The sequence below is a fragment of the Oncorhynchus kisutch genome, linkage group LG2 (genome assembly GCF_002021735.2).
Source record: "Oncorhynchus kisutch isolate 150728-3 linkage group LG2, Okis_V2, whole genome shotgun sequence".
Taxonomy (NCBI): domain Eukaryota; kingdom Metazoa; phylum Chordata; class Actinopteri; order Salmoniformes; family Salmonidae; genus Oncorhynchus; species Oncorhynchus kisutch.
In genome coordinates, this window is record NC_034175.2 from 3,418,008 (window position 1) to 3,432,936 (window position 14,929).

The window sequence follows — 14,929 nt, forward strand, 5'->3', positions numbered from 1 at the left end:
TGGTCGAGCGCCCTCTGCTGTCTATAAGCAGTATCGGCCATTCCTGCTGTCCCATTTCAGTCTGTTCCCTCCACTGTAATAACTGAACCTCTCCCTCTACGTAATCCTACGTTAATTTCGGCAGTAGAAAGTTTTTGGGCGAAACGTAGCCCTGTCTGTGTGGAATGGATGTATGTTAATCGGCCTTTGGAAGAAAATAACTTGACATTTTGGCTTGATAAATGGATTTTAACAAAGCTTTGTGGCGCTGTAGAATTGTATAGCCCATTGAAGTGCAGAAGCGTTTGTTCCAACTTTCGTTTTTAACTTGTGGCGTTCTGATTTTTCTCGGACCAAAAGAGACATTGGGGGAGAACCGTATTTACCGGTGACAGTTTTCAAGGGAAAGGGAAAACAAGCGGATTTTATGCTAAAGAAAAGCAGAAACTCCCCAGGAGAAATGAGAGTGTAATTTTGACCTTTGTGTATGTCGAGCAATACTTTTTAAGGCATTTGTTAACCTCGTTACACATAAGTGTAAGAAGAACATTGGAAAGTGTACTGGTTTTGTAAAAGGTCGTAGTTTCTGATAATTCACCAAAAACTTTGAAAAACATTATGGCGAAGAAGTACGACTTCCTTTTCAAATTATTACTCATCGGAGATAGTGGAGTGGGGAAAACATGTCTGATTATTAGATTTGCTGAGGACAACTTCAACTCAACCTACATATCAACTATCGGTATGTAGCCTAGCTCTACGAAATCTCATTTAATCGGTTATAGCCTAATCGGCCCAAAAATATTCAGCAACCCTTTAAATTTGTCATTGCTGATATAGGCACCATTATGTCAGCAACATATAATGCCAAGTTCTTATCACTTTCACCACGCACTTGTCTCACGTTTCCAGTTCTGCTGTGTTCATGTCTCTACATGTCTCTATCGCTGTCTTCCTATATCTCAATCTGATATCCCTATTGTAGTTCACCTATATTGTTGCTGTGCTGCTGTTTCTATATCTTCTCCATATCCCCCTCTCCCTTCCCTCACTTTACCCAGAGGGTCCACCCACCCCAATTCCTCCTATCTCTTTTCAGTCTCTCATTAGCAGAAAAATGGTTGTCCTCCCTTGGAATTCACAGTTTAAGACGCCCATCTTCTCTGTCCTCTCTCTCCGTCCCTGTCCTGCAGGAAACCCAGACAATAACAAACCCAGAGAGTGTGTGTGTGTGTGTATGGCAGAATGGGGCAGAGCTAGACAGACTTTACTATCCCAGTGAAAGTTTGATGAATTGAGAATGCCTGTCTCACCCTCCATGCATGTCAAAATGGTTTAATTGGCATGACCTATATTTGCTGCAATGTGTGTGGGAATTGAACTCATTGCCTTCCCTCCCTTCCTGTCGACCTCCTCCCTCCCCTCTCTCTGTCATCCTCCCATCCTTTCTTCAGGCATCGACTTTAAAGTAAAGACGATAGACGTGGAGGGAAAGAAAGTCAAACTGCAAGTCTGGTAAGAGAAGAGGATCCAGGCAAAGACAGAATGAAAGGTCCATTTAGGACTACTGTTTCCATTTAGGACTACTGTTTCCATGTAGGACTACTGTTTCCATGTAGGACTACTGTTTCCATGTAGGACTACTGTTTCCATGTGGGACTACTGTTTCCATGTAGGACTACTGTTTCCATGTAGGACTACTGTTTCCATGTAGGACTACTGTTTCCATGTAGGACTACTGTTTCCATTTAGGACTACTGTTTCCATGTAGGACTACTGTTTCCATGTAGGACTACTGTTTCCATGTAGGACTACTGTTTCCATTCAGGACTACTGTTTCCATTTAGGACTACTGTTTCCATTTAGGACTACTGTTTCCATTTAGGACTACTGTTTCCATTCAGGACTACTGTTTCCATTCAGGACTACTGTTTCCATTCAGGACTGCTGTTTCCATGTAGGACTGCTGTTTCCATGTAGGACTGCTGTTTCCATGTAGGACTGTTGTTTCCATGTAGGACTGCTGTTTCCATGTAGGACGACTGTTTCCATGTAGGACGACTGTTTCCATGTAGGACGACTGTTTCCATGTAGGACGACTGTTTCCATGTAGGACGACTGTTTCCATGTAGGACGACTGTTTCCATGTAGGACGACTGTTTCCATGTAGGACGACTGTTTCCATGTAGGACGACTGTTTCCATGTAGGACGACTGTTTCCATGTAGGACGACTGTTTCCATGTAGGACTACTGTTTCCATGTAGGACTACTGTTTCCATGTAGGACTACTGTTTCCATGTAGGACTACTGTTTCCATTTAGGACTACTGTTTCCATTTAGGACTACTGTTTCCATGTAGGACTACTGTTTCCATGTAGGACTACTGTTTCCATTTAGGACTACTGTTTCCATTTAGGACTACTGTTTCCATTTAGGACTACTGTTTCCATTCAGGACTACTGTTTCCATGTAGGACTACTGTTTCCATGTAGGACTGCTGTTTCCATGTAGGACTGCTGTTTCCATGTAGGACTGCTGTTTCCATGTAGGACTGCTGTTTCCATGTAGGACTGCTGTTTCCATGTAGGACTGCTGTTTCCATGTAGGACGACTGTTTCCATGTAGGACGACTGTTTCCATGTAGGACGACTGTTTCCACGTAGGACGACTGTTTCCACGTAGGACGACTGTTTCCATGTAGGACGACTGTTTCCATTTAGGACTACTGTTTCCATGTAGGACTGCTGTTTCCATGTAGGACTACTGTTTCCATTTAGGACTACTGTTTCCATTTAGGAATGCAAGATTTAGATTTTATTCGTCTTGTCAGACTAAAGACATGCAACCCAGTATGCAATAGCTGCAATTTACACTACAAATTAAAATCAAATCAAATACCGTGAAATGCTTACTTACAAGCCCTTAACCAACAATGGAGTTAGTCCAGGTGGCTGTTTGATTAGTTGTTCAGCAGTCTTATGGCTTGGGGGTAGAAGCTGTTAAGGAGCCTTTTGGTCCTAGACTTGGCGCTCCGGTACCACTTGCCGTGCGGTAGCAGAGAGAACAGTCCATGACTTGGGTGACTGGAGTTGTTGACCATTTTTTGGGCCTTCCTCTGACATACCTAGTATATAGCCACCTGCCAGGGCGGCAGGGTAGCCTAGTGGTTAGAGCGTTGGACTAGTAACCGCAAGGTTGTGAGTTCAAACCCCAGACCTGACAAGGTACAAATCTGTTGTTCTGCCCCTGAACAGGCAGTTAACCCACTGTTCCTAGGCCGTCATTGAAAATAAGAATTTGTTCTTAACTTGCCTAGTTAAATAAAGGTAAAAAAAAAAAAAAGGTCCTGGATGTCAGGAAGCTTGACCCCAGTGTTGTACACACTACCCTTTGTAGTGCCTTACGGTCAGATGCTGAGCAGTTGTTGTACCAGGCGGTGATGCAACTGGTCAGGATGCTCTTGATTTTTAAAATTTGACCTTTATTTAACTAGGCAAGTCAGTTAAGAACAAATTCTTATTTTCAATGACGGCCTAGGAATAGTGGGTTAACTGCCTTGTTCAGGGGCAGAACGACAGATTTTTACCTTGTTAGCTCGGGGATTCGATCTTGCAACCTTTCAGTTACAAGTCCAACGCTCTAACCACACCTGCCGCCCGAAGGTGCAGCAGTAGAACTTATTGAGGATCTGGGGACCCATGCCGAAAAGGTGATGTCGTGCCCTCTTCACAACTGTCTTGGTGTGTTTGGACCATGATAGTTTGTTGGTGATGTGGACACCAAGGAACTTGAAACTCTCGACCAACTCCACTTCAGTCCCGTCAATGTTATCGGGGGCCTGTTCGGCCCTCCTTTTCCTATAGTCCACATTCAGTTCCTTTGTCTTGCTCACATTGAGAGAGAGAGGTTGTTGTTCTGGCACCACACTGCCAGGTCTCTGAACTCCTCCCTATAGGCTGTCTCATCGTTGTCGGTGATCAGGCCTACCACTGTTGTCTTCAGCAAACTTAATGATGGTGTTGGAGTCGTGCTTGGCCACGCAGTCGTGGGTGAACATGGAGTACAGGAGGGGACTCAACATGCACCCTGAGGGGCCTCAGGGTTGCGAATCAACATGGCAGATGTGTTGTTGCCTACCCTTACCACCTGGGGGTGGCCCGTCAGGAAGTCCAGGATCCAGTTGCAGATGGAAGTGTTTATTCCCAGGGTCCTTAACTAGTGATTAGCTTTTTTGATCACTGGCGTTGAATGCTGAGCTGTAGTCAATGAACAGCATTCTCACATATGTGTTCTATTTGTCCAGGTGGGAAAGGGCAGTGTGGAGTGCAATAGAAATTGCATCATCTGTGGATCTGTTGGGGTGGTATGAGAATTGGAGTGGATCTAGGGTTTCTGGCATGATGGTGTTGATGTGAGCCATGACCAGCCTTTCAAAGCACTTCATGGCTACCAAAGTGAGTGCTACAGGGCGGTAATCATGTAGGCAGGTTACCTTCGCTTTCTTAGTCACAGGGACTATGGTGGCCTGTTTGAAACGTGTAAGTATTACAGACTCTGCCAGGGAGAGATTAAAAATGTCAGTGAAGACACTTGCCACGTCCTGGTAATACATCTGTCCCTGCGGCCTTGTGAATGTTGACCTGTTTAAAGGTCTTGCTCACATCGGCTACGGAGAGCGTGATCATACAGTAATCTGGAACAGCTGTTGCTCTCATGCATGCTTCAGTGTTGCTTGCCTCGAAGCGAGCATAAAGGGCATTTAGCTCGTCTGGTAGACTCGCGGTGACCAAAAGCATGTGGGCACCTGTTCGTTGAACATCTCATTCCAGATTCATGGGCATTAATATGGGGTTGAGGTCAGGGTTCTGTGCTGGCCAGTCAAGTTCTAACACACCAATCTCGACAAACCATTTTTGTATGGACCTGGCTTTGTGCATGGGGGCTTTGTCATGCTGGAACAGGAAAGGGCATTCCCCAAACTGTTGCCACAAAGTTTTAAGCACAGAATCGTCCAGAATATCATTGTATGCTGTAGTGTTAAGATTTCCCTTCACTGGAACTAAGGGGCCTAACCCGAACCACGAAAAACAGCCCCAGACCATTATTCCTCCTCCACCAAACTGTACAGTTGGCACTATGCATTGGGGCAGGTAGCTTTGTCGTGGCATCAGCCAAACCCAGATTTGTCGGTTGGACTGCCAGATGGTGAAGCGTGATTCATCATTCCAGAAAACATGTTTCCACTGCTCCAGAGTCCAATGGCAGCGAGCTTTACACCACTCTAGCTGACGCTTGGCATTACGCATGGAGATCTTAGGCTTGTGTGAGTCTGTTCGGCCATGGAAACCCATTTCATCAAGCTCCAGATGAACAGTTCTTATGCAGAGGCAGTTTGGAACTTGGTAGTGAGTGTTACAACAGACTATTTTTACACGGTACGTGCTTCAGCACTCAGCAGTCCCGTTCAGTGAGCTTTTGTGGCCTACCACTTCATGGTTGAGCCGTTGTTGCTCCGAGACGTTTCCACTTCACAATAACAGCACTTACAGTAGACTTGGGCAGTTCTAGCACGAACTGACTTGTAGGAAAGGTTGCATCCTATGACGTTGCCACATTCAAAGTCACTGAGCTCTTCAGTATGGGCCATTCTACTGCCAATGTTGGTCTATGGAGATTGCAAAGCGGTGTGCTCGATTTTTATACACCTGTCAGCAATGGGTATATACCTGTCAGCAATGGGTATACACCTGTCAGCAATGGGTATACACCTGTCAGCAATGGGTATACACCTGTCAGCAATGGGTATACACCTGTCAGCAATGGGTATACACCCGTCAGCAATGGGTATACACCCGTCAGCAATGGGTGTGGCTGAAATAGCCACACCCACTAATTTTAGAAGAGATGTCCACATACTTTTTTTTATATATAGTGTATATCTGGCATATGTCACTGAGTACACTGAGACATTGACTGGCAAGGCCTTTGGTGTAGGCTATGACTTCACCTATGTTTTATCTGTCAGGGAATGCCAGTGAGTTATCATAAAGTCAGACATGAAGTCTGAAGCAGCCATAAAGAGTTTATTGAATTGGCATGAAACATACGCATGTCTCATCTCTGTGGATTCCACACCCCTGGTAGAAGTTGTCCTTTGATACAGGATCAGGTTAACCTCCCCAAATCCTGACTTGAGCCGTTAGGGGGGGGATATGCCGTACTGACCATCACAGGAGGCTGCTGAGGGGAGAATGGCATGAACGGAGCAAATTGGAATGGCACCAAAACACCTGGAAACCATGTGTTTGATGTATTTGTTACCGTTCCACTTATTCCGCTCCAGTCATTAGAACGAGCCTGTCCTCCCCAATTTAAGGTGCCACCAACCTCCTTTGCTGACCATAGCTCAGTGTGTAGGTGGGGAACTTCTACGTGCTGTGAGAACATTAGTGTGACCATAGCGTAATGTTTTTGCAGAAGCGTGGATAAATGATGTGCTGGACACACGTGTGTGAAGGCTGCATGGCTCTGGATATGTATGTGTAAACAGTGTACTCTTTCAATTGGGTGCTGCATTAGAAAAACAGGAAATGTGTAGAGAAAGAACAGCCACCAACTGCCAACACAGACACATCTGCAGTAGTTTCAGTGCTTACTACAGACGTCGAATCTTAATTTGATCATGCTTTTGTTGCTGAGAATCTTCCTGCAAAGTATGAAATGCAAACTTATAGTGTTTTTGATTTTTAAAAAGGGTTCTAAAATGTGTAATTTCCACTTTCAAATTTCAGACATGATTTACCCTTATGGAAAATGTATCAACCCCTACAAAAATGTCCAGTAATTATAATCCACATAATAATTCACATTTCCTGATGCTGCAGGATTATTTTCCTGTTGTTGCGAACTGGCTCAAATTAAGATCCTACATCTGTACTCCAGGTTGTTCAAAGAGCTACTTTGGTGAAACATTTTCCCTAATATATTCTGTTTTCAGGGACACAGCAGGGCAAGAGAGGTTTAAGACCATCACTACAGCCTACTACAGAGGAGCTATGGTGAGACTCTCAACTCTCTCTCAATCAGATCACAAGTGATTTAATCATCTACACCTGTCTAAAACTGTGAGCACAATCAGAATGTGGACAAGATCAGGACAAAAGGGGCATCTTAGCACCAGGCATAAACGGGCCTTCTCTCTCTCTTCACCTTTGTAGATATGAGAGAACATTATGGGTGTAAGATTATGACTGAAACTATTAGTATCAAATTTCTTACATCCATCAGGTTGATTTTGAATTGCACAATGTTTTATTTTTGTCTGACTCATGTCTCCCGTGATCTCTCAGGGCATCATCCTGGTGTATGACATCACAGACGAGAAGTCCTACGAGAACATTCAGAACTGGATGAAGAGCATCAAGGAGGTGACAGGGGAACACAGACTGACTGTTGACAGGGAAACACAGACTGACTGTTGACAGGGTAACACAGACTGACTGTTGACATGGAAAACACAGACTGACTGTTGACATGGAAACACAGACTGACTGTTGACTTGGAAACAAGAAGACTGACTGTTGACTTGGAAACACGAAGACTGACTGTTGACTTGGAAACACGAAGACTGACTGTTGACATGGAAACACGAAGACTGACTGTTGACATGGAAACACGAAGACTGACTGTTGACATGGAAACACGAAGACTGACTGTTGACTTGGAAACACGAAGACTGACTGTTGACTTGGAAACACGGAAGACTGACTGTTGACATGGAAACACGAAGACTGACTGTTGACATGGAAACACGAAGACTGACTGTTGAAAGGGAAACACGAAGACTGACTGTTGAAAGGAGAACACGAAGACTGACTGTTGACAGGAAACACAGACTGACTGTTGACAGGGAAACACAGACTGACTGTTGACAGGGGAACACAGACTGACTGTTGACAGGGTAACACAGACTGACTGTTGACATGGAAAACACAGACTGACTGTTGACATGGAAACACAGACTGACTGTTGACTTGGAAACACGAAGACTGACTGTTGACTTGGAAACACGAAGACTGACTGTTGACATGGAAACACGAAGACTGACTGTTGACATGGAAACACGAAGACTGACTGTTGACATGGAAACACGAAGACTGACTGTTGACTTGGAAACACGAAGACTGACTGTTGACTTGGAAACACGAAGACTGACTGTTGACATGGAAACACGAAGACTGACTGTTGAAAGGGAAACACGAAGACTGACTGTTGAAAGGAGAACACGAAGACTGACTGTTGACAGGAAACACAGACTGACTGTTGACAGGGGAACACAGACTGACTGTTGACAGGGGAACACAGACTGACTGTTGACAGGTGAACACGAAGACTGACTGTTGACAGGGGAACACGAAGACTGACTGTTGACAGGGGAACACGAAGACTGACTGTTGACAGGGGAACACGAAGACTGACTGTTGACAGGGGAACAGACTGACTGTTGACAGGGGAACAGACTGACTGTTGACAGGGGAACAGACTGACTGTTGACAGGGGAACAGACTGACTGTTGACAGGGTAACACAGACTGACTGTTGACAGGGGAACACGAAGACTGACTGTTGACAGGGGAACACGACAGACTGACTGTTGTGGAAGAGGGAAGGGACAAGACATGACACAGGCCAGAAAGAAACCGAGGACAGCATTTTCTCAGGCCTCTAGAAAGGATTTGAAACAATAAAATTAGACATGAGCAACACTACCAGAGGGTCTCATACCACTGTTTCTTTATTCCTTGGTCAGTGATGGATGACTTTTAGAAAAGCACGAGGAGCAGAAATCATGTAGCTGTCTCTCCACTGACATGTTAACATTCTTTAGATGAATCAGCCATTATTGCACAGTGACATTAAACAACCCCTAGACAGACAGTCTTATGGAATGACTGCACAGTGACATTAAACAACCCCTAGACAGACAGTCTTATGGAATGACTGCACAGGACATTAAACAACCCCTAGACAGACAGTCTTATGGAATGACTGCACAGCGACATTAAACAACCCCTAGACAGACAGTCTTATGGAATGACCGCACAGGACATTAAACAACACCTAGACAGACAGTCTTATGGAATGACTGCACAGGACATTATTCTGATTGACCAGACTTCTTATTGCCATCTATAAACCACAGTAACAAGGGTTACATTGAGACTAGATGTTAGTCTGTTTTCTAGGGGGGTGCCTTTAGTGAGTAACGGGGCATACAACTGCACTCCCAGAAACATGTTTACATTTGTTTGCATAGTTAACAAAGATAACAGCTCAAAGTGAACATTTTGAAATGAGTTCATGATTCCCCATCTGAACCAAGAGTTAGACGTGGCTCCAATTTAGAGCTGAATTAAAGCCTCTCCTAGAGGGTGCTTGGGGAGGCAGAACTAAGGGCAGAAGATGAGGGATACATCATTGAAATATAAAATGGATGCCAACTCCCTATCTTTTATCCCCCAGAATGCATCAGCGGGGGTCAGCCGGATGTTGCTAGCTAACAAGTGTGACATTGAGGCCAAGAGGAAGGTATCCAAGGAAACGGGGGAAAAGGTGAGCCTCTACCATTTTAATGATCATTGTTTTGATTATGAAGTGTTTTCTTTCAATGATATTGACACTGATGTGCAGATGTTCGTGATGGATGGATGTGTGGATCATTGAGGGAGAAGAGCTCCGACTTTTCAACCTGAAGATCACTGACGTCATGATTTGACCTCATATTTTTCTTAGTTCCCAGTTGTTTTGAACGTGGCATAAACTCTGCTGATTAGGAGAGGGAAGTGACATCATATCCTGCTGTAATCACACTTGTGTTCTGTTGTTGACAGCTGGCAAAGGATCATGGGATCAGATTCTTTGAGACCAGTGCAAAGGCCAGCATCAATGTTGATGAGGTGAGATAAATATGTTATTTTAGATATTATATTTATCTCCTTTATTCAATCACAGAGTCTGTCTTTATCTGGTCCTTTATTATGCATTTCACATGGGGAATATGGGTGTTGTCCTTCTCATACAGGTTACATGTGCCACATACCCTAATAATCCCCATACCCCCTCTCACCTACTGTTACCCTTTCTCTGCCCCTCTCTCCCTCCACCTCTTCCTGCCTCTCTGTAGTCTTTTATGGCTTTGGCTCGAGATATTCTACTGAAGTCCAGCAAGAAGCCGGGCCCCACAGGTCGCGAGGTCAAAATCACCAACGCTGAGAAGAAATCCTCCAAATGTCTCCTACTGTAGAGGCAGAGCTGGCCTGTCCTGGCTGACTCTTCGTTGCCCGAGGGAACAATCACATATAGGAACAATATTATTGCAAAGGAAAGGGTTTCAAAGGCGCAATCCACAAGTTCTCTGTCCCCTGTGGCAACAAGATCAATTTCAAACACTATTGACTTGAAAAAATATAAATGTTTTCATTTACTTCCCCCTCCCCTTTAAAAAGTGCTTACTACACTTTTTTTTTTGACCAGAAAGCAAACTTCTGGATTGCACTTTTAATGACCATGTAACTATGTTGAGGTGGTCCAAGGGCATTTTACAGAGGAATATCCAGTGGTTTGTTTAAACAATAGGATGAACACCACTTTGATTTCACCCAAAACATGTTTTGTATCAACTGTCTTCAATCTCCTGTAATTGCTTGGTTGTCTTGGTGACTGACTGATTGACATGGTATGTTTACACTCCACCAGAGCCATACAGAGTTAAGGAAAATATCTTCCATGTTGGCTCCACATGTTCCATGAGACAACATTCCAAAATTAATTCCTTCTACAATGATCTGTTGAACTAGATTTTTTGGAACCAACATGGTGGTCGATCAAATTCTAAATCCCAAACTGAGTTTGCTGAACTCTGTAATCCCATGGCTCTGGACTTCACACTGTAGAGTAGGGGTGCACAGCTCCTTAATGGAACAAGAGTCTGCTGTGTTATTATTTTTCCTTGATTAACCAGGAACATTAACAAGTGACCTTTCAGTCAAACTGCCAATCACATTCTTGCTTTTTGATTGAACAGTTGATGTACCAGTAGATTGTCTCGAGAGTGTAATCACTGGGCTCCTCGGATGGAAATGAGTTCCTGATGGAGAGACGAGGTCAAAAAGCAGCAGGTAGTACTGTAACATTAAAGGTAACTACTACCATAATGGGGACCCTAGAGGACCTGAGTTGTGCACCGCTGCGATAGAATCACTTTTCAGTGTCATAGCCAAAGAATGTAAATTAGGACAATACACAGACATTCCCTTCCATTCGTTTTATTTCTATGTTCATAGCAGCTCATAGTGTTTAGGAGGAGCACAGGGGGCATTCTAGAGCGTGACGGGAGTTTAGATCTATATGCTGTAACTATGGTGATGGTACCTTATGCTCTTAAAGGGATAGTTCACCCTGAATTGTAATTTTGCCTGTGTTTTCCACCCTACGTAAAGATGGGTGATCTGGGTTGTGCTTGTTGTAAACTATTCTTCTACTACATAAAGTGTGGTACATGGATGGACTGAGGATGTGGAAGAGGGAGACAGGGAAGTGCAATATGAGAGGAGTGATGAGAGAATGAGATGGATAGATGAAGCAAGGGAACAAAAACAGATGAGTAAAGCAAGTGTCATAGAGACAGGGATGGAATGATGCTGATGAGAGTTGGACATGGAGGGATGAGATGTTCTCTTTTGCTGATAGACATACTGACCCTTTCTGATCTGATACACATACTGACCCTTTCTGATCTGATACACATACTGACCCTTTCTGATCTGATACACATACTGACCCTTTCTGATCTGATACACATACTGACCCTTTCTGATCTGATACACAAACTGACCCTTTCTGATCTGATCCACAAACTGACCCTTTCTGATCTGATACACATACTGACCCTTTCTGATCTGATACACATACTGACCCTTTCTGATCTGATACACATACTGACCCTTTCTGATCTGATACACATACTGACCCTTTCTGATCTGATACACATACTGACCCTTTCTGATCTGATACACATACTGACCCTTTCTGATCTGATACACATACTGACCCTTTCTGATCTGATACACATACTGACCCTTTCTGATCTGATACACATACTGACCCTTTCTGATCTGATACACATACTGACCCTTTCTGATCTGATACACATACTGACCCTTTCTGATCTGATACACATACTGACCCTTTCTGATCTGATACACATACTGACCCTTTCTGATCTGATACACATACTGACCCTTTCTGATCTGATACACATACTGACCCTTTGTCTCATGCACCTGTTCAACAGCTTTGTTAAAAAAGAAACACCCTTCCTTCCTCTTTCAGACAGACCAGGGCCCTGGTCCAATGCACCCCTGGAGGTAATCACTGATGTACTACTGGATAGATTTGCAAATATATCTCTCCATATATCATTTACTGTACTGTGATTGGACAAGACTTCCACCTCGATACTCTCACCAATCCAAACGTGCCAGATCAGTGATTACTCTGAAGGAAGGAATGATGTCTCTTCCCATGCCAGACACTACATAATCATTACTGTGCCAGCAAGCTTCTCTGTCTATGGGTTCATTTCAATTCTCTAAAGTGGCTTCCACTGGGAAGAAGACAAGGGGAAGAAGCTACTCCAGACTATTGAGATGATGCACCCTGTGTGTTTTTACTCTGATATCTCACTGTCCCCTCCCTCACCTTTCCTCTTTTCCTTCACACACATGTTCACCCACCATTCCTTATCTGATCAATTATCTTATGACCAATGTATACCAGTTTACATACGCTCTGCTTAGCCTATTCAATAAAAGACTGTCAAAAAGAACCCTTCTATTTTGTAGGATTATACTTTCATTTTCTCAGAGTGAATTGCATGTTGGTGCATCACTCTTGTCTCTCCCACTAAAATAGTGTATCTCAGCTTACAGGAATCAGTGCATTGTCTCCCAGTCTCTAAACCTTCCCAGTTTCATGAATAAATCTAAACCCCCCTAAAGAGCATTGCTGCATTTTTACACTATGACAATACCAGCTGGGCAAAATGTGTCCTTTAATGGCTTACATAAATGTTCTTGTGGAGGCCCTCACCATTCTTCCCCCTGGTATGTATAGGCCTATATAAGAGATGAGGATGGAACCAAAGTGAAACACAATGTAACATGCAGACAGTCCTATAGTGTGAGACGTGTATAATAGTGAACTACAACTGCCTATAGTCCTGGGACTACAAACTTCCTGGAGGCCTCACAGTGCAGTGAAATCCTATCTGATTGGCTGGCTGCAGTAAACCTTGAAGGTGGATGCCCCTCCCTCGCAGCATCAGCACCAGGACACGCGGGCTTTGCCGCATCCTCCACGCGCGTCTGGCGTGCCTTTTCGTCACATGACGACGTGTTGGTTTACAAACACTAGGCATTCCTTTCTTTTGCCTCTATGGTGAAGGAGAGAGAATGGAGGGGTGGGGTGATGGTGAACGGGAAAGAGAAGAATGATCATCAGCAAGGCTCTTAGACTTGGGAAACGGATGTGTGTGAAACTGGAACCGATCGCTTGAGGTGTGTGTGACGTATAATTCGGTGCAGTGAGGTAGATGTCCGGGATATACACGAGCAGAACGGGAGGCCCGCGTGACTGCTGCAGGGAAGAGAGAAGAGGACAGAGGGGGTGAGTTTGTGTGGTCCATCGCAAAACTCCCATGGAGGTAAAATATGGAAAGATGAGGAATAGCAAATGAAAACAGCACAAACGTGCCGACGCCTCAAGGATAATGGACTTTCTATAATTGATTTACGTTTACTTTCGACGGATTTAAGTAATTTTTTAACCTGGACGGTTTGCCGACCGGACCGATTAAGATCTGATCAAGAGCTATCTCTCTCATCCTTCGGATAGGTCGGGTAGTCGGACCTTCGTGAGGACAGGACAACTCGGGCCTTGTTTCGATGCTTGTTCCTCGTCACCTTGACAAGATCCAGTCCCACTCACCGCCACACAATACATATGGTTTCTCATTACGGTAGAAACAACGGGATATCTGGTGCTTAATAACGGGTGCAGCTACAGGACTGCGGCCTCGGGGCTCCGCCCACCGCAATGCTATGGGCCTTGGGAGGTAGAGATATGGAGAGAAAAGAACAGAGGGACGGAGCTGTGTGTCGTAAATGATTCAGGTTCTCAAAGATTAGCCCTAGATATTTTTTCTTATTTTTCCCCTCACGTGAACATGTTGAAGTTTGTCTGGGGTGCAGATGTAATAGGACATATACACTCTGCTAAGCAGCTATTGCTGTTTTCATATGCTAAATAGCCCAGTCTTCTGAGTTGAGAGTTTTTGGAAACTGCACTGTGGCGCGTCAGGATCGAACCTTGGGGATTATTGCACAACGGGCTTTGTCATCTGCCAATTGACAACCCAGGGCCAAAGTGAAAAGGGGGTGATTTTTTCAAAGCAACAAACTCTCCATCTCTCTTTTACACACACACACCGCATATAGGCTTACACACACGCACACATACACAGGCTCACCACTCTCCACACACACACAGGCTCACCACTCTCCACACATACACAGACTCACCACTCTCCACACATACACAGGCTCACCACTCTCCACACATACACAGGCTCACCACTCTCCACACATACACAGGCTCACCACTCTCCACACATACACAGGCTCAACACTCTCCACACATACACAGACTCACCACTCTCCACACATACACAGGCTCACCACTCTCCACACATACACAGACTCACCACTCTCCACACACACACAGGCTCACCACTCTCCACACACACACAGGCTCACCACTCTCCACACATACACAGGCTCACCACTCTCCACACATACACAGACTCACCACTCTCCACACATACACAGACTCA

At 44.5% G+C, this 14,929-nt stretch overlaps 1 protein-coding gene across 1 annotated transcript; it reads left to right on the plus strand.

The window, feature by feature from the left end:
• The first annotated feature begins 54 nt into the window (after nt 1-54).
• Nucleotides 55-12,865, plus strand: LOC109882330 (ras-related protein Rab-13). The gene is made up of 7 exons (XM_031837589.1): nt 55-721; nt 1,434-1,494; nt 6,978-7,038; nt 7,330-7,407; nt 9,502-9,591; nt 9,870-9,935; nt 10,163-12,865. Exons 1-7 carry the CDS (start codon nt 598-600, stop codon nt 10,280-10,282), a joined length of 600 nt encoding a protein of 199 aa, XP_031693449.1. The 5' UTR covers nt 55-597; the 3' UTR covers nt 10,283-12,865.
• Nucleotides 12,866-14,929: the final 2,064 nt, after the last annotated feature.

Excerpts from the sequence above, each read along its gene's own strand:
- LOC109882330 (XM_031837589.1), top strand. The coding sequence starts at position 598 with ATGGCGAAGAAGTACGACTTCCTTTTCAAATTATTACTCATCGGAGAT. Across the intron at positions 722-1,433 it reads AACCTACATATCAACTATCG|GCATCGACTTTAAAGTAAAG; the intron begins GTATGTAGCCTA and ends TCCTTTCTTCAG. Across the intron at positions 9,592-9,869 it reads CCAAGGAAACGGGGGAAAAG|CTGGCAAAGGATCATGGGAT; the intron begins GTGAGCCTCTAC and ends TGTTGTTGACAG.